This window comes from Barbus barbus (genome assembly GCF_936440315.1).
Source record: "Barbus barbus genome assembly, chromosome: 31".
NCBI classification, from domain to species: Eukaryota; Metazoa; Chordata; class Actinopteri; order Cypriniformes; family Cyprinidae; genus Barbus; species Barbus barbus.
In genome coordinates, this window is record NC_136759.1 from 27,754,794 (window position 1) to 27,773,665 (window position 18,872).

General features: G+C 38.0%; 1 protein-coding gene across 5 annotated transcripts; it reads left to right on the plus strand.

The window, feature by feature from the left end:
- The first annotated feature begins 3,338 nt into the window (after nucleotides 1-3,338).
- On the plus strand, nucleotides 3,339-17,050 carry ppm1lb (protein phosphatase, Mg2+/Mn2+ dependent, 1Lb). Of its 5 annotated transcripts, XM_079386845.1 has the most exons (6): nucleotides 3,372-4,001; nucleotides 12,662-12,761; nucleotides 12,910-13,084; nucleotides 14,109-14,270; nucleotides 15,188-15,557; nucleotides 16,378-17,008. In XM_079386845.1, exons 3-5 carry the CDS (start codon nucleotides 12,946-12,948, stop codon nucleotides 15,532-15,534), a joined length of 648 nt encoding a protein of 215 aa, XP_079242971.1. In that variant the 5' UTR covers nucleotides 3,372-4,001; nucleotides 12,662-12,761; nucleotides 12,910-12,945; the 3' UTR covers nucleotides 15,535-15,557; nucleotides 16,378-17,008. The 5 variants fall into 5 exon arrangements, with proteins under 5 accessions (XP_079242968.1, XP_079242969.1, XP_079242967.1 ...); XM_079386842.1 differs by lacking the exon at nucleotides 12,662-12,761 and having other exon boundaries at nucleotides 3,339-4,001; nucleotides 16,378-17,050; XM_079386843.1 differs by lacking the exon at nucleotides 12,662-12,761 and having other exon boundaries at nucleotides 3,339-4,001; nucleotides 15,188-15,565; nucleotides 16,378-17,049.
- The last annotated feature ends 1,822 nt before the right edge of the window (nucleotides 17,051-18,872 follow it).

The window sequence follows — 18,872 nt, forward strand, 5'->3', positions numbered from 1 at the left end:
TATAGCACTTTTTTGGCCTGTTTTTTTTTTATTATTGAGTTTTAAATATATATATTTATGTTTATGCTCATTTTATGTTTTGTTGTTGTTCCGTCTTACATGCTGTACGGCATGGCCTTATATTTGCCTTGTATGTGATGGAAATAAATTAATAATAAAAACAAAAATAGTACAAAATAGAAAGAAAGGCATTTAGGGAAATGAAACAGTTTAGACGTGAAGATTCAATTACAAGACTCTGAACAGGTAATTTAGGAAAGGTCACTGTTGACCAGAGCAATCTTTCACCCAGCTACACTGATTACTTCCCTCCAGCCATGAAGACACATTACCCGCTCAGGCCTAGCCTAATGATCAGCAAGCTTACAGATGCGCTCATCAAGGAGTCATTTCATATTTTACTCAACGGACACATTACTCTAACACTTAGTAAATAAATCCTCAAAACACACAAACACTTTTTATGATGAACATATTTAATGTTTTTTGCATATTTTTCAACATATTTAACGTTTATTCACATGTAAACATTGATCAACACACATACAGTGCCGCCCAATAATATTGGCACCCTTGGTAAGTATGAGCTGTGAAAATAAATCTGCGTTGTTTATCCTTTTGATCAACGATTTAAAATAATAAAAAAATCACAACTGAAAGTGAGGGAAAATCACATTATGAAATAAATGTTTTTCTCCAATGCATGTTGGACACAATTATTGGCACCCCTTGAAATTCTTATGAGTAAAATATCTCTGAAGTATATTCCTATTCATATTTACATTATTTAGCACACCAGGGTGACTGGGAGCATGGAATTGTCCAGCTATGGCTTCTGTTCCACAGGATCATAAATATGAGGAACACAAAGCCCAAATTCCCTTAATCATCCATCACAAGGAGTAAAACCTAGGAATATGGTTCTGATGTGGAGAACAAGACTGAAATAGAGAGTGGCTGCAAAAAAAGTATTAATGCAGTGAAAATTCCCATTTCCACCATCAGGGCAATAATTATGAATTTCCAATCAACATAAAATGTTATGAATCTGCCTGGAAGAGGATGCGTCTCTATATCGTCCTAATGCACGGTGAGGAGGAGAGTTTGAGTGGATAAAGACTCTCCAAGGACCACAGCTGGAGAACTGCTAGTTGAGTCTTGGGGTCAGAAAACCTTAAAAATATATATATATATAAAACAGCATCTACATCAGTACATGTTGTTTGGGAGGGTTTCAAAAACAATCTCCAGCATATTTAGTTATCAGACACGACTGGAACTTCAGATGGGACTGACTTCTATGGCAAGTTATCTCTATATGTAGTAATAAAATCTGAGACCTTGCTCTCATAATGTGATTACAGGAGGTTAATATGATCTACCTGAGCACTAGCAATCTAATCACCTGAGTACCTAAATACAGGGAAACTGACTGTTGTTCCAGGTTAGTGATTCCTCAACAGCTGTTTCATATCTCTCGTATTTTCACCCCTTTCTCATGTAATTAAATAACTACAAATCGTTTGTATCCCCCCACTTCACTTCCTGTCTAAATTAGGCTACTGTCCTGTTCTAATACAAGGCAATAAATGCCAAAAATATATTTGAAAAAATAACTACCAATCAAAACAATATTTCATGTCAGTTTTTATTTATTTATTTGGTCAAAACAAAGCTTCAACAATCCATCTGATTACACTGCAGAGGTAGCCTATATTACCAGATACCTTTTTTTCTATTAAAAACAGGAAACTCTGACTCTGACAATTTTGTGGTTCCTATTTTTATTAATCATCCACTACTCCAGCGCAGAGCTGGGACTTTTATTTTGACAGGTCGTTTGGTTTCTTGTTTTCAGAATTAAAATAATCAAATGTGAGACCATGGTCTTGTGTAAGTGTGAGACTGACTGTCTCCATCATCTGATTCTGTCAAACATCAGCACACAGGGTTGCCAGGTCTTCACAACAAAACCCCCAGACTAGCCCAATGGTGTTTCGAGGGGATCCCCAGTAAAAATCACGTTCATACATTTGAATATTTACACACATCCACATACAGATTTAATTGATTTCTTTAATTGATCATAAAAACTGAATTCCTATAACGTGGATATGTGTCACGGAATATGCCACATTTTGGATGAATAAATCAAATCAGTACACTTGAATCAAAACTCGATATGGACTATATTAAGCCTCAGTATATGAGCATAATCTCTAGAACTGCTTTGAGTCACTTCATGAGCATTTTACCGTTTCTTTTGAGAAAACTACCATCATATCATATGCAAACAGACTGCAATGTTTCAGGAGTTTAGTACACAGAATAAAGTAAAAAGTAAAGTCGTGACGTATTGTCAAGTATGGTGACCCATACTCGAAATTGGTGCTCTGCGTTTAACCCATCCAAGTGCACATACACAGCAGTGAGTAGTGAACAAATGCACACACACACACACCGTGAACACACACCCGGAGCAGTGGGCAGCCATGCTGCGGCGCCCGGGGAGCAGTTGGGGGTTCGGTGCCTTGCTCAAGGGCACCTCAGTCGTGGTATTGAGGGTGGAGAGAGGATACATGCTTATTATATTGACCTAGATGCTTGTTATATATTTGTTTAATTAACTGTTGTTTTTTTGTTAGATGCCAGTGTTTCCTGTAGTTATGCAAACTAGATTTGGTTTCAGAAACAGTATCAGTAAACTATTTCTTATCATTTTAAATCTGCATTTAACTTCTGATCAATCTCAAAGTAAAAGGTGGCACGTCTGATTTTGTGGTGGATGTGCTCAATTATTATAATCTTAATGACATATTGTGAAATTCTGACAGTAATCAGTGTTGAGTTGTACTGTAAGGGTTAACCCTGCATGCTTGAAAATTATTAACAGCTGAAAACATTCATTAGAAATTTAGAAAAGTAATCAAAAAGTAATCAAAACTTTTGCTTAATCGCAAGATATAATCATTGCAGTTAATAGTGTTCACCGTCTGTTTGATTGCATGTAATTTGTAACTAATTTCATGATTTTTACTGTACATTTCTGCCATAGTCACCACTAATAACCTGCTCCTAAATATAATGTAGAAACTAAAAAATTCTGCAAAGCTGCTTTGCAACGATTTGTATCGTGAAAAGCACTACACAAATAAACTTTAACTGAATTGAAGTTACATTACTTTTTCAAAAGTAATTGAAAAAGTTAAATTTTAGATAGGGTAATTTGTAATCTGTAACCTCCAACATTGTCTATAGCACGTTCGTTTCAATTTGCAGCAACAATGTTAAAGTAGCCCAAAATCAGCCGAAAAACCGCGGACTTGGCAACCCTGAGCACACACGAGAGCGCGCTGCACCGAGCCGCTAGCACGCGCGATGCGCGCACCCGCTACACAGAACACCTGCCAGCGCTGCCGCGTCGGAGAACTAAACACGGCATTTATGTACCATTATTGAAGGCAAACAAGCGTTGCATCGGGTTATTATTTGAAAAAGAAAACAAAGTGCATGCACTAATAGCTTTGGAAGGGAAAGTGTTGCCATGAACAGGGTTTTGATGTGTGCACGCGCCATTAGCGCAGTGGAGGAGAGCATGCGCTGCTGTCATTAGTTCAGTGTGTGTGAGTGTGTGAGAGACTGAGTGTGTGAGCATGAGTCCGCTGGCTCGGATCGCGCGCTATGTGCTGCTGCGGCCGCAGACTCTGCTGCTCCTCGGCGGCAGTCTGGCTCTCTGGAGCTTCCTCGAGGTGAAGACCATCCTGCGCTCCAGCCGCGACGCCGTCAGCATGATGAAGGGCAGGGTGGCGGAGATGATGCACAGCGAGGTGATGCTGCATGAGGAGTTCTCCAAGACGTGGCAGTACAAGAGCAGCAGCGCAGCGGTGTACTCCATCCAGGGCAGGAGGGATCACATGGAGGACAGGTTCGACATCCTCACAGACGCACTCAACCAGAGCCAGACCAACATCTACGGCATCTTCGATGGGCATGGAGGAGAGGTGAACATCTGTCTGTCTGTCTAGTGACCGCGGGGAGGACACTTCTATAATGTACTTAAAGTGCTCTATTTTCGCGCACTAATTAAGCTGGCTTGAGAAATCCTATTTAAACTTATTATTATTCTTTTTCTGAGACTAAAACTCCTCCTAGAGCTTTAACTCTACAGACTCCAAACTCAGCCCAGCTCTTCAGACTGATCTCACTTACTGTGCTGGAACATTTCTTGGTCCTACACTTTACACAGAATATATAAATGCAGATAAATACATTTAGACCACTTAACTTAATGATTGCTATCAGGATGTGAAGAGACTTTCAACCAGAATAACAGGACAATCACCCATTGCACCTTTAAAAACAAAATTAGTGCGCAAAAATAGAGCACTTTAAGTACATTATGGAAGTGTACTTTTTTGCGACTCTGGACCACAAAACCAGTCATAAGGGTCATGCATCTGAAAGCTGAATAAATAATCTTTCCATTGATGTATGGTTTGTTATGATTGGACAATATTTGTCTGAGATGCAACTATTTGAAAATCTGGAATCTGAGGGAGCAAAACAATCTAAATATTGAGAAAATCTCCTTTAAAGTTGTTCAAATGAAGTTCTTAGCAATGCATATTACTAATCAAAAATGAAGTTTTAATATATTTACAGTAGGAAATTTACAAAATATCTTCATGGAACATGATCTTAATATCCTAATGATTTTTGACATAAAATAAAAATCAATAATTTTGACCCATACAATGTATTGTTGGCTATTGCTACAAATATCTAGTGTAAGCATTAGTTCTGGCAGGTCACGTTAGTCAAGCTTGCATCAGCGGACTCTCAGCTGACCCACGTCTACTTATAGGGATGCAACACCTATCACGGCACTCATATATAAGGCCCTTCGGTATTATCACCAGCTTCGCATTGCTCAATAGCTAATTACCCACCTCCATCCCCGACTCCTCCTCTGTCAGTCAGGATTCAGCCTTCTGATTATCCTTGAATCAGACTAATTTCTAAAATGTTACATTAAAATATTGAACTAAAATAATATCTGCAATACATTTATGTTGGTTCTGTTCTGTTTACCCTGGGGGGTTGTTGCTGCTCTCCCTGCTCTTACCCATGCTAGGCTGCATGGATGCACAGGGAGTTCTTGCCCAGAACAGAACCATACTGCCAATCCAAACTGTATGCTAATTGTCAGTCATCTTTGACGGTAGTGGTCCTGACAGAAATACCTGTGCTACTTATGACTGCTTTTGTGCTCCAGGGTCACATGTAGTTTTTGTAAGCACCCACACTAACTAAATAAATAACATGGTTTATTACACAGAAAAAAATCATATTATCATTGCGTGCCATCACTTTGCCATGGCATTTGTTTATAAGGGATTCACTGTCAGTTTAGTGCTGAATACTGTTGATTATTGACATATTAGGTTTCCATAAAATATAATGCTTGCATTGACATCAGCACAAGATCACCTGTTCGTGTGAACATAAGACAACAGCTTTCAAAGAAAGTCCATTTTTTCCACAATATATTACAAAAAGTACAAAATATTGTTCCTTTATTTGTTTGGAAGTTATATTTCATTAAGCATTGTGTTTGTGCTGTACAGATTTAAGACAAAAGGACACCTGTTTTGGGATTTCAGTCACACACACACACAGTTTTGTTATTATTTGGTCATTTTTTGTAGACGTTTCAGAATTTTTCACACACAGGACTGATTTGGTGTCTGTCTCATTCGGTGCAGCACAGTTTACTGTAAGAACAATGTTATTCACCATATTCAAGTTCTAAAGGTTGTAAAATAATTTTCAACAAATGTTGTTTCAGATAAGTGTCTGCTAATGCTTAAAAATAAATACAATTGCCATTATGTCATACTACTTCCTTTTTCCATAAAGCACAGCTCTTAATGAGAATAACAAGTGTTGAGCTGCATGTATTATTAGGACGGCAGATTTCAGTGTTATTATGCACGAGTTTGAAAAACTGCCAATTTGAGTTTATTTTGACCATGGTAAATATAGTACTGTGATGAATAACTATGGTATCAGATCTCTATATGACACTCATCAGACATCAACAAACACTTGTCAACTGATAACCAACCAAACCAATAATAATGTGCATGGTCTAAACACATATTGCATATATCCAGTGCAGCAGATTAGAACAAACACATGAACTATAACATACTTTGTTGTAAAGTTCTCATAAGTGTGTGTATTATGTTTAGGCATGGGCAATTTAGTCTATTTGTCAGTTTTAGTACTTGATGGATAAAACTCGAGTACTCAAGGGAATAATGCATGTAAAAAAATGCAGTATTATTGATCATTATTATCGATTATATCTCCAGAGTGAATGTATCTTGTGTGAGAGCATTCTGCGTCCGCCTGCATCTTTCCAGAGTGTGCAAACTACCTCACTCTGTGCATAATTAGTATTGTGGTGGATTTGACCACATTTATTAACTTTAAACTGAAATAAAATACTGTAAATATCAGAACTACTATAGACAGGAATAAGTTTGTCAAAAGTCTGGTATAACCCGGAATAGCTCAACATTCACCAGTTATATAATCAGAAATAATGATGTTTCTTTAACGTAACAAAACAGCACAACAATAATTGGTTCGATGTCAGTTTCAAATTTAAAGTTTCTTAGACGTGTAATATAGGCAAAAACACTTCTCAAGCACAGTTTTGCAATGTATAGAAAAAAGACAAAAGAATAAAACAGTAAGTGTAAATTCTGTTGCTCCTGCACCTGCATTTTATATTGTATTTTCAACAGCAGATTTGAGAGTCCATTTCTCAACAAAGTGGCAAGATAAAAATAAACACGATTGTAATTGTGATTATGAGCGTAATTGCCATTTGTAAACAATCACCATATTAAAAAAGGCCCCTTTTGGACACACTTCTGTATAGTATCTGTGTCATGCACGATCATAACAGTGATTGTTTTCTTGATTATTTGCTGGTGTCACGTCCAAGTACTTGTACCTGTCCCTAATTATGCTGCCTAGATTTAACTGTGTATCTGCTCTGCGTGATGATTAGTATTGTTATTTGATAGTTGAGGCCTGTTTAGTGCCTCTGTAAACTGCACTGTAAAAAAAGAAACGTTTAAGGTAACCAGATTTTTCAGTTTTCTCAACTTGTTCTTGTAGGAGATTTTTGAGTTTTCTCAAATTTTTGTTGTATAAACTGAAAACAACGAGTTGCGAAAATCTCTTTTTTTTGAGGGTTTTCTCTTCAACTTTTTTTTTGAGTTTTTACAGTGTGGCTGGATTTCAAAGCCATGTGTAGCACATGTTCAGGGCTGCTGCTGCTGCAGGGAATTCATTTCACATGAAAGATTATAGTTTGCATGACAGTTTGGGAGTAAATTGAATTCTGCTTCACACAAAAGTGTATTATTTCCTACAACACCGGAACAACACTGAATATACAGATGAGCACAGGGATCTTACACCTGCGGCCTCAAACAAGACATCTCTTTAAAAGATTTACTAGTGAGGTGCTGCACAATAAATTACCAACACTAGTAGGTTGTACAAAGGTACTATTTCAAGGCAGGATGGACATAATCCCTCAGGTATAATCCCTTATTTAATTATATAATCCAGGAAATACCTACCAAATTTAAAGGTGAAGTTCTGTATCTGTAGGCAACATTAGATAAAAAAGGACCTTTGTGTTCCTGGTAAATGACCATTTATCTTAATTCCTGCAGTGAGTCTATTGTAATGATTTGCAGTGTTTTATAAATGTATCATGCAACCTACATTCTTACATCATCCTGTAGAGAACTAATTAGTCAAAATGATTTTTGGTATCAAGACTCACTAATAAGGCCTCTAAATCATTGTCATGTAGATTCGGACTGTATGGGTATATTAGTTTGGTACATACCTTGGTTTTAAGGTCACATTTCAGTAGGTTTTACTGAAAAAGATCAAATCTGTCAACATCAGAGCATGTGAGCAGAGCGATGAGTAACTATTTCCAGGTTAGAGCTTTGAAATGTCAGGTGACTGTGTGTGTTTTGGGTTACTGAAGGTGTAAATGAAGTGATGAATGCACTCATTCAACACGCTTGTTACAGCTAAGCAATGTTTTTGTGCACATTATAAACACAGGAGAGTAAAACTGCGCAATCGTGCATGTAATTTCAGACCTCACTAGTTTATGGAAGAATGTGCAAGTGTGAACATTTGGATGAGTGCATGTGTTTAGAAGAGCACGTGAGAGATTTTGATGCCGTGTGGGCGAGCGTCTGGAGGAGCGTTAGAGAAGTGGTAATGTGGGGGTGTGTGAGAGTATGTGTGAGCGTTTAGTGAATGCCTGGGTGTGTGTTGGTAAACCAAGAGAGCAGAGTATTGTATGACAATGCATTTGAGTGTACTCGTGTGTATCTGAGCATTTGTGTGACCTGTGGACAAGCGTCTGGATGTGAATATTTGGCTGAGGAAGTGTGTTGGTTAGGATGGATGTGTGGGTGACAGTCTTGCATGATATATTGATGTGACAGCCACCCAACAGATATTTTTCAAATGGTAGTTGTGTATTGGGGATAATACAATATAAATTCTTTCCCCCAGATTGTGTATGATACCCATATTTTAATTTTTGGTTCATTTTAATTTGTATTTTAAAAAATATTGGTTAGAGAAACCAAATGAATAATAAGTTGGCTTAATTTATTTAGTAAACAGCTGTTTAGACGTATAATATATTGCCAGAAGTATTGTGTCACCCCCTTCTAATGAACATGTTTGACTACTTTAGTAATTTCTATGAGTACAAATCTTAATGTTTAAGCATATAATGATATTTTAGGGAATTGTGTGCTTCTAATTGTATAGCAACAGTTTGGTCAGAACCCTTTTCTATTCTAACATGACAGTGTCTCTGTGTATAAGACACGGTTCAGACATGATTGATTGAGTCAGTCTGGAAGAACTTGACTGGTCTGCAGAAAGACAAGTCCTGATCCCAGCTGAACTCCTCTGGTGTGACTTTATATGCAGACCTTGAGCCAAAAACTCATCACCAAACACCAATGACTTGTACGTATGGATACAGTTATTTTAGACACGTCCAGAGCTGTTGCAACAGAGATGGAAATACAACTTTTAAATAGATGAATTATGCTTTCATCTTTGTTGCCACAGTTTTGAAAGTGCCTTCTTCTGTTCTAAAGAGCGGGGTCCCAGTACTTGGTAATATAGTTGATTCATGCTTTATTTTGCCAGTTGAAATGTATTGGTGCAGGTTTATGTTACTTTTACTGATCATTTTATTTTTCATCGTATTTCATGTTTGATTTGATGCCAGAGCGCACAGAGAGTGGTTCAGAAATCACATGATGTTTTCCTGTAATAATGTATAAAACCTATTGCTATCCAGAAATCATGTAAGTGTTATAGTTCTGAATAGTTAAGCCAAAAATGAAAATTTGCTGCTAATATACTCACTCTCAGACCATCCAAGATGTAGGTGATGATCTTTCTTCAGTAGAACAGTAAAGATTTTTAGCTGAAAATGTTGTGCTTGGTGAAGTCAACAGGTGCCGCCACTTTGAGAGTCAAAAAACCACAAAATGAATACCTGTGGCTCTTGACGATAAATTGATAAGGCCGATCAGTGCAAGAAAATGAACTTGCACAGTTCTGCTAAAGAATAGCCGGATCATTCTCAGATTACCCCACTTAAGGTATTGTGGACTCACCAAGAGGACATGACAACTCACTGACCCTCTTGGCTGATGCAATGGCCAAGAGCAAGGTCGTCTTCACAGAAAGATTCTTTATGGCACTTGTTCAGGAGGCTTATTAGGGACTAAATCCCACTGTGTGTGCATGCGGGTTAAGGGCTATGCACACAGCAGCACAACAACACAATAGGCCTGTTTACACCTGGCTACTTAATGCGTTTTTGATGATCGGGTTTGTTAAAATGTTTCCATTTACACGAAACAGATATAAATCCGATTGTTGATTCTGATGCTGTATGCAAGCAGGAGACGCCTGGTTTATCAAATCCAGGGAGCGTCTGATTGCACTCGGCGACAGCCTCTGTTGTTAACAGCACTCTCACTCCAATTTGCCCTGTCACTGTTACCTCTCGCTATTCTTTTATTCACTGATTTCCACTCATGATTCTCCACACCAGTTTCTGTCTCTCCCCCGATCGGCTATTATATTTGTTGTCGTTAAAATTGTGCAGTTCATTCCTGAACCATCACAACCTGCTGGTTGCGTGCTGGTAACAGGTTGTTGACACCAAGTGGCATCAGACATCTGCTCTCAATCTAAGGTGTGTCCTTTTATGATGTTATTTTTCATCCACACATCTGTGTTCCTCTAAAGATGAAGCACTGCTTCTGCTGAGCACATGTTTGGATGCTGACGTCTGATGGACTTCTCCAGACTGCTGCAGATGGTTTAGGTCCATTTACTAAAATTCTCTCCAAATAAAACTTAAAAACATGAATGAACTTATTTCAATCTGTGTGCAAGCCAAGTACAGTAAGATCTTGCTTACAGTGATTTTTGCAGAAGTCAGTGTGATGTGTGTGCAGCTAATGTTACACACTCCATACAGCACTGATGCATGCATGTCCTGAAACACTGTGTGTGTGTGTGTGTGTGTGTGTGTGTGTTTGCTGACTGCTTCTGATTACAGTTGTGCAGTCAGTTTTAAATCAGATTGTCAGTGGATGAAAAGAAAGTCCCGGCAGGAATTACTCTCGTGCTAATAACCACAATCATATGGACATAATATTTTCAAGTCAGAGAGGTTTGATATCCTTTGATCAAAACCAATAACATATGAAGAGGGCTGAAGTGCTTTGTGATTTGAAACATTTCACCCAAAAATAGAAATTATGTCCTCATTACTCTGTATGTTGTAATGAATGATTCACTAGTAATGAATGCTTTTGTCAGGTTAAAAAGAAGATGAATCAGTTGTGTTGACTTGTAGAACTTGACATCTATAGTCTGTCAGATTCAGGATGCAAACTACAGGAATTCCTCAGTAAACCCGTGAATCAGAGACTAATGCAGGCTCGTTTCAACATTCAAACATCTGCATGATCATACTAATGCTTTCATTAAACCTTTGTGTATTGGGTTTTCCATTAACGATATCAGATAGCAAACGAGTTAGTGCTGTAATATATACAATATGAATGGTTCAAATTTCATTTTTCGCCTTGAGCTGAAGTAAGAAAATCTTTATGAGTGCATAATGCAAAAACTGAAACTTTAACGAGAACGAGGCGAGATGATATTTTAACACTGGGGGTGGGCTTTTTTCCAAAAAATTGTATTTGAATATTTGGGCTCATTAAAAAAACAAACAATATTCGAATATTGGTTTATTTAATGAGGAAGGTGTTATTTTGAATAATCAAGTTTTTCTCACGATTTCTGAACAAGCTTATAATTAGGTATTATACATAAGGTTCTACATCAAAGTTACATTATATCTCAAGGTATTATATTGGACAAAAACATATAAACATATAAAAAAAATACATATAAAGAACAAAAGCATTCAAGCCCAACCAGAGCAAACAGAAAAAGGAGACCGTGCCAACTACAGTTTCTTAGCGCTTTGTGTTAAACCTCTCTCTCTTGTATATAAAAGTTTCCTGATGCATTACTCACCCCCATGTCATCCAAGATGTTCATGTCTTTCAGTCTAGAAATTACGTTTTTTGAGTAAAACATTACAGGATTTTTCTCCGTATAGTGGACTTCAATGGTGGCCAACGATTTCAAGGTAAAAACTGCAGCTTCAAAGAGCTCCACACGACCCCAGCCAAGGAATAAGGGTCTTATCTAGCCAAACGATCGGTCATTGTCTGAAAAAAAAAATGTATCCACTTTTTAACCACAAATGCTGGGCTTGCTCTAGTTCTGCGATGCACATTAAAAAACTTAATTTCTTTGCGACTGAAGAAAGAAAGACATGGACATCTTGGATGACATGAGGGTGAGTAAATTATCAGGAAATGCTTACTCTGGAAGTGATCTTATCCTTTAAACCACATCTCTGTGTTTGTATGCGCGTCTATTTAGCCATATTTTGATGACAAATCTGTACCCAGAAGTGAGCTAAATATAGTAAAACCTGGGGACGTCCTCGTTTATAAAAAAACAACGGTATAATAATAGAGTGCTTCCCTGACACTGAACACAATTCTATGCAAATCAGTGCATTTATCACCAATCCATGCTTTGAAGTGCATCATGCAGTTCATTTTGATGTGGTTTTGATTCTTGTCCAAATCTCTCCCACACAGCAGGCTTACGTCTTTACAGAAAAACAGCTCTGTTAACCTATCTATGTGTGTGTATGTATACAAAGCTGCCCAGGTAAATACTGGATTATTGAATTGTGTAAATACTGCAATCATAACCCTCCACCTACAATAATGTCTCTCTGTCTGTCTGTCTGTTTTTCTCTGGCTTTCACTCAGTAATTGTGGATGAGCAGAGATCTGATAAACATGTTGCATCTAATGTGAATTTAGCAGTGCATCTCTTCATCTGGATCTCTCTTGAATGCTGGACTCAAGGCCACTGATGTGCGTGTAATTAATATTCCTCTTCGGTTCGTCAGAGCGCAGGAAGCAGCTGAGGGAGGATCTGATGTCAGGCCACCAGCGCTGAGTTTATTTCCAGAATAAAACACTTCTCTTCAAACCATCTGTGTTCTTAAGGCCTGTTTACACCAAGACACACTGATCCTACACTCAGTAAAACACATACACACAAGAGTCTGTTCATGAACTGAAATGCAGCCCCCCGAAGTGTCAGATTTTGTTCAGCGGTTAAATAAAACATCTCTGTCATCTGTTTGTCTGTCAGACGGCAGCAGAGTATGCCAAGTCGCATCTTCCTGTCATGTTGCGGCAGCAGCTTCAGCACTACGAGAAGAAGAAGGAGAACAGCGCTCTGACCCCTCAGTCCATCCTCAAACAGCAGATACTCGACATGGACAAAGAGATTCTGGAGAAACTGTCGGCCTCCTATGATGAAGCAGGTGAGAGCGGATGGATTGGTTCTTTAGTCTACAAGCATTAGACCTTGGAGCTGGGCACTTAAAGAGTAGTTCATCTATAAATGAAAATGTGCTCACCCTCAGGCCATCCGAAATTAGGATGAGTTTGTGTCTTCATCAGATTTGGAGAAATGTGTAATTTTACTAATGGATGCTCTGCAGTGAATGGGTGCCGTCAGAATGAGAGTCCAAACAGCTGATAAAAACATCACAATAAACCACACCACTCCAGTCCATCAGTTAACATCAGAATCTGAAACAAATCCAGCATTAAGACGTTTTTAACTCAAATATGAGTCCATAATCCATAATAACGCTTCCTCCAGTGAAAAAGTGGTCTGGTCTGAATCAGGAGAGAAATCCGTTTACAGTCCAAAACAGCTCTAAACAAATATGTGGCTGGATTTTGATGTGAGAGACAACAGGAGATGCACTTTTTCACTGGAGGAAGCGTTATTATGGAATATGGACTCATATTAAAAGCTTGAAATGACAATTTTAAGTTAAAAACATCTTAGGCTATGTTCACACTTGGCGTCTTTTTTGAAGCTGCCAGGGTCTGTTTTACGTTATAATCCTATGGAGTAAATCGTGCTTTCAAACAAGTCTAGAGCACTTTTTTAAACGCCACCACCGGCACGTCTTTTTCTGCACCTCAGGGCGTCTTTTCATGTTGAAAAAAAGTTCATAATGACTCTCATTCTGACGGCACCCATTCACTGCAGAGCATCCATTGCTGATACAGTGATGCACATACTGTGAACAGTACTGCTTCATACAGAACTGTGTACTGTAAGTAGTTGGCAGTATATACAGCAAAGTAATCACAGTTAGCTGAGATCGGTCGCTGAAGCAGTCTGTGCACTGCCTCAGTGGGAAATATTCTTCACAGACGTATTACAATGCTGCCACAGAGCTGTTCCTGATGAGTTCTCAGTTCTCATGAGGTATTTCGCTCTTTTCTCCAAGCATTTTAACTGATAACGTCAGCTCCTGTCTCGGTCAGGTACGACGTGTCTGGTGGCTCTGCTGTCTGAGAAGGAGCTGACTGTAGCTAATGTTGGTGATTCGAGGGCGGTTCTGTGCGATAAAGACGGTAATGCTGTCCCGCTGTCACATGACCACAAACCCTACCAGCTCAAAGAGCGGAAGAGAATCAAGAAAGCAGGCGAGTAGTTAATCTAATTCATTTGTGCTATTGCTCGTAATTTGTTTATTTGTTCGGAAACACTGTAGAACACTGTTCCATCGTGAATGAATAACTACACAGGAACAAATGACTAATGACTAATTCTAGTAACTACTAGTAACTAACAAGAAACTCTGATTAACGATTTAGTAAGTAATAGCACTGGTAGTTCACTGTTAGCTAATCCTGGAGAACTACTGTATACAGGATCATAATTAATGTGAATTATGCATAATGTATAATTAATTCTTAAGTGAAGATCATGGTAACCCACTAGTAATGATTTAAGTGTTACCAAATCTAGCTAAATGAATTACTAACCAGAACCCCAAAATTTTACAATGACTTCAGTTATTACTAGTGGGTTACCATGACCTTCACTTTAGAATTAATTATACTTTATGCATTATTCATATTAATTATGAACCTGTATACAGTAGTTCATGGGGAGGTATGAAAAAATAGCAGTTACTGATTAACTAATAGTGAACTACCACATTCAACTAAGCACTATCACTTACTAACTCATTAATCAGAGTTTCTTGTTAGTTACTGATAGTTACTAGAGTGCTAATAATGCGTTACTCATGTGTTCTTGTGTAGTTATTCATTAATGATGGAGCAGTATTCTAAAGTGTTACCATTTGCCACAAACATCATTTATAAATCTGCTGCTGTCTTCCTGCGGGTTTCTGCCAAAATAAAAGCTGAGAAAAAGCAACACAATATAATGTGTGAAGTTTTGAAAAATGTGTGTAAGCAGTTGAAAAACAAAAACTGTAAATCAAGGCCTTGTGAGAACCTGAGAAAGACAATGTACTTCTGAAATGTCTTCTGAAATGACTTTAAGTAATTGGCCTGCTGAAATCCCACAGTAATAGGTTTCTCTGATTTAGGTGGCTTCATCAGTTTCAACGGCTCATGGCGTGTGCAGGGCGTTCTTGCCATGTCACGCTCACTCGGCGACTATCCGCTGAAGAACCTGAACGTGCTGACCCCTGACCCCGACGTGATGACCTTTGACCTGGACAAACTACAGCCTCAGTTCATGATTCTAGCGTCAGATGGACTCTGGGATGCCTTCAGCAACGAGGAAGCTGTGCATTTCATTAAAGAGCGTCTGGATGAACCGCACTTCGGAGCGAAGAGCATCGTCCTTCAGTCGTTTTACCGCGGCTGTCCAGACAACATCACCGTGATGGTGGTCAAGTTCAAGAAAAGGGGCTCCAAGGCCACCGGGTAGTGAAGAAGACTCCGCTCTCACATGTAATAATGTAACGAAAACATATTTTAATGAATGAGTGACTGGATGAATGAATAACATTATACATAAGTTTAACATTAGATAAAAATGTATTTTTTGGAGAAGCAACTATTTGTATTTAAACTGAATATTACAAATCTAAGCAATTACTTCCTCATTAAAGGAATAGTTCCCATATGGAACATAAAAATAGAACTTTTGAAGAATCTTTACGCAGCTCTTTCATAAAAAATTGTTCAAAATGACCAGAGGTCATGCAACAAAAATCATTAGCATTATTCCTCACGCTGATGTTTTCTTAATTGTTTTTTTATCTGTTGTGTTTGGTTTAATTTCACTGGTTATTACATATGAAATATTTGATCATGTATAATATAAAAGTAGGTTGCCTTAAGAACCCAGCTATCCTATATGGTATGTAAAAAAAAAAGAAAGAAATTATGAGTGACTGTCGAGTCTGGAGAAACATGTGTGCTGTGACGGTGACCATGTGTGTAAAGCTCTACTGTATATAACAGCAATAGTCTCTCAATGCAAATCATTCATTGAAAATCTTCCCCTCCGCTGCAGATGTGAGCATGCTGGGAAACATATGCATTATTGAGGCATTTTTAACTTTAAACCATCACTTCTGATCAAAATACAATTAATGCCGCTTCCTCCAGTGAAAAAGTCCATCTCCACATATTTGTTTAGGGCTTGTAAACGGTGCTTGATCTGTGCAGATTTCTCTCCTCATTCAGAACACTTTTTCACTGGAGGAAGCATTATTATGGATTATATATTTGAGTTAAAAACATCTTAATGCTGGATTTGTTTCAGATTCTGATGTTAACTGATGGAGTGGTGTGGATTATTGTGATGTTTTTATCATCTGTTTGGACTCTCATTCTGACGGCACCCATTCACTGCAGAGCATCCATTGCTGAGACACTGATGCAGAGACACATTTCTTTAAATCTCTTTTCTGTACGCAGTGATCATTTCAGAAACAGGTCAGCACATACTGCAGAGAAACACCTTTATATATTTCAGGTATATCTGACTTACAGTCTGTCACAGCCTTGACTTTATTCAATATGATCATTGGAAGATTTGAATCCAGATACGTTGCCTTATTTTAATTAACATGCTCTTATGATGAATTTATTTGCCAAAAGTGTTGTGTTGTCCAGAATTCGTGTTTCCGGTGTCCAGAAGTGTCATATGCATATCAAAATTCAATCTATTATTTTACTCTCTGAGACAAAGAATAACAAAATGAATGTTTCTATTAAATATTAACACAAGGTGAACATGTAAATGATGCATCTTACTCTTTAGTACATGACTGAAAAAAGACTTCATTAAAATGCTGTTTTATGTTGAAGAATGGTTGAGTACAGTTTGTGTTTGTTTTGTTGCATTAATGAAACTGTAAAAAGAGGAACATTTAATGTAATTAATGAAAGTCAAAAACATAAACCAGTAACAAAAATAAAATATATATTGATGAAAGTCCTTGTTTCCAGTGTTATATTTTAATATATCTATTTACTTGTTGGAAACAGTAACTTAGATAGATAGATAGATAGATAGATAGATAGATAGCAGTGGGGATTTCTTTAAGACTGCAAGGGAAGCTCGGCTTCCCCTATAATGTCAAAAAATTAATGGTCAAACATATACTGTTGTGTTAACATTTTATTGATTAAAAATGCGTTAGAACACGTTCATCTCAGAGACGAGTTTGTTCAGAATCAGCTACATATAGCAGGTGACTCGATTTCCTTCTCATATAGTCCCGTAGCATCAGTGTATTTGCCTGTTGAAGCCCAGCGTCCATTGACTTCTATGGGGCTGCTTTGAACAGTTTTTTTCAGTGCTTCAAAACTAGACGGTCATTGGATAAATACTAGTTTATCCAAAGTGACTAGTAGCGACAAATCTAGCGACTTCTTTGACAAACCTTAGCGAGTCTCTGTGATCGCTGGTACTGCCGCAACGGCGCGAGGTCAGCGCGCACCTCTTTCTCTGTTCAGTGAGCGGCTGAGAGGAGCAGCGCGTTCAGTTCAAATAGATATTATGTTGCTTCTCTAATTTTACATGCAAATATAGCCGAAATCACAGCACAGGAATGGTCTTGTCTTATCTTGTGTGTATTATTTGATTTCATCAGACGACGGCTCGATTATAAATTAGGATTTTTGTGCATACTAACTTCTTGGGAGGGAGAGCTGGTTATGTATTCTTAAAGGGCTGCGTTTCAGTCACTATTCATATTTATCCCGTTGACTGACAACATAAACAGTAAAATATATAAAGGAAAACAGTTTTATTGAGAATTTGGCTGCATTAAAATACAGTATGAGCACAGAGAGACAAACAAATGTAAAAGGCAATATGACGCGATGACGTCATGAATATGCTAATTAGGTATGCTACTTTCCATCGAAAGAAGTTGGCAACACTGATTCGAGCTCAGTCCCATAGTGGACTTTGTAAGTGTAGTCAAAAGACAAACTGCTGCAACCTATTTCTTGATATTTGCTTGGCGAAATTGCTGGCCAATTTTCATTATACATTTCACACAATTATACACCACATTCCTTGTTTCAGTTTAACCTAATTCCCACATTTCCTCCATCGAGTTTAATGTTTTTTTTAGATCGTTTGTTCATTCATTCATTCATACAGTAGGCCAGGCGGTGAACTAGCCAGCTAGCAAACTGCACACGATGGCAGAATTTACATATAAATAAACGGACAATTTTTATGATGTAGGCCGAAAATGAGCTTCCCCTCTTTGAAAGACCAGCAGCTGCCACTGATAGATAGATAGATAGACAGATAGATAGATAGATAGATAGATAGATAGATAGATAGATAGATAGATAGATAGACAGACAGACAGACAGACAGACAGACAGACAGACAGACAGACAGACAGACAGATAGATAGATAGATAGATGATAGATAGATAGATAGACAGACAGACAGACAGACAGACAGACAGACAGACAGATAGATAGATAGATAGATAGATGATAGATAGACAGACAGACAGACAGACAGACAGACAGACAGACAGACAGACAGATAGATGATAGATAGATAGATAGACAGACAGACAGACAGACAGACAGACAGACAGATAGATGATAGATAGACAGACAGACAGACAGACAGACAGACAGACAGACAGATAGATGATAGATAGACAGACAGACAGACAGACAGACAGACAGACAGACAGACAGACAGATAGATAGATAGATAGATGATAGATAGATAGACAGACAGACAGACAGACAGACAGACAGACAGACAGATAGAT

Coding starts and splice junctions, on each gene's coding strand:
- ppm1lb (XM_079386842.1), top strand. CDS start 3,654: ATGAGTCCGCTGGCTCGGATCGCGCGCTATGTGCTGCTGCGGCCGCAG. Junction 13,085..14,108: donor GGCCTCCTATGATGAAGCAG/GTGAGAGCGGAT, acceptor TGTCTCGGTCAG/GTACGACGTGTCTGGTGGCT. Junction 14,271..15,187: donor GAAGAGAATCAAGAAAGCAG/GCGAGTAGTTAA, acceptor TCTCTGATTTAG/GTGGCTTCATCAGTTTCAAC.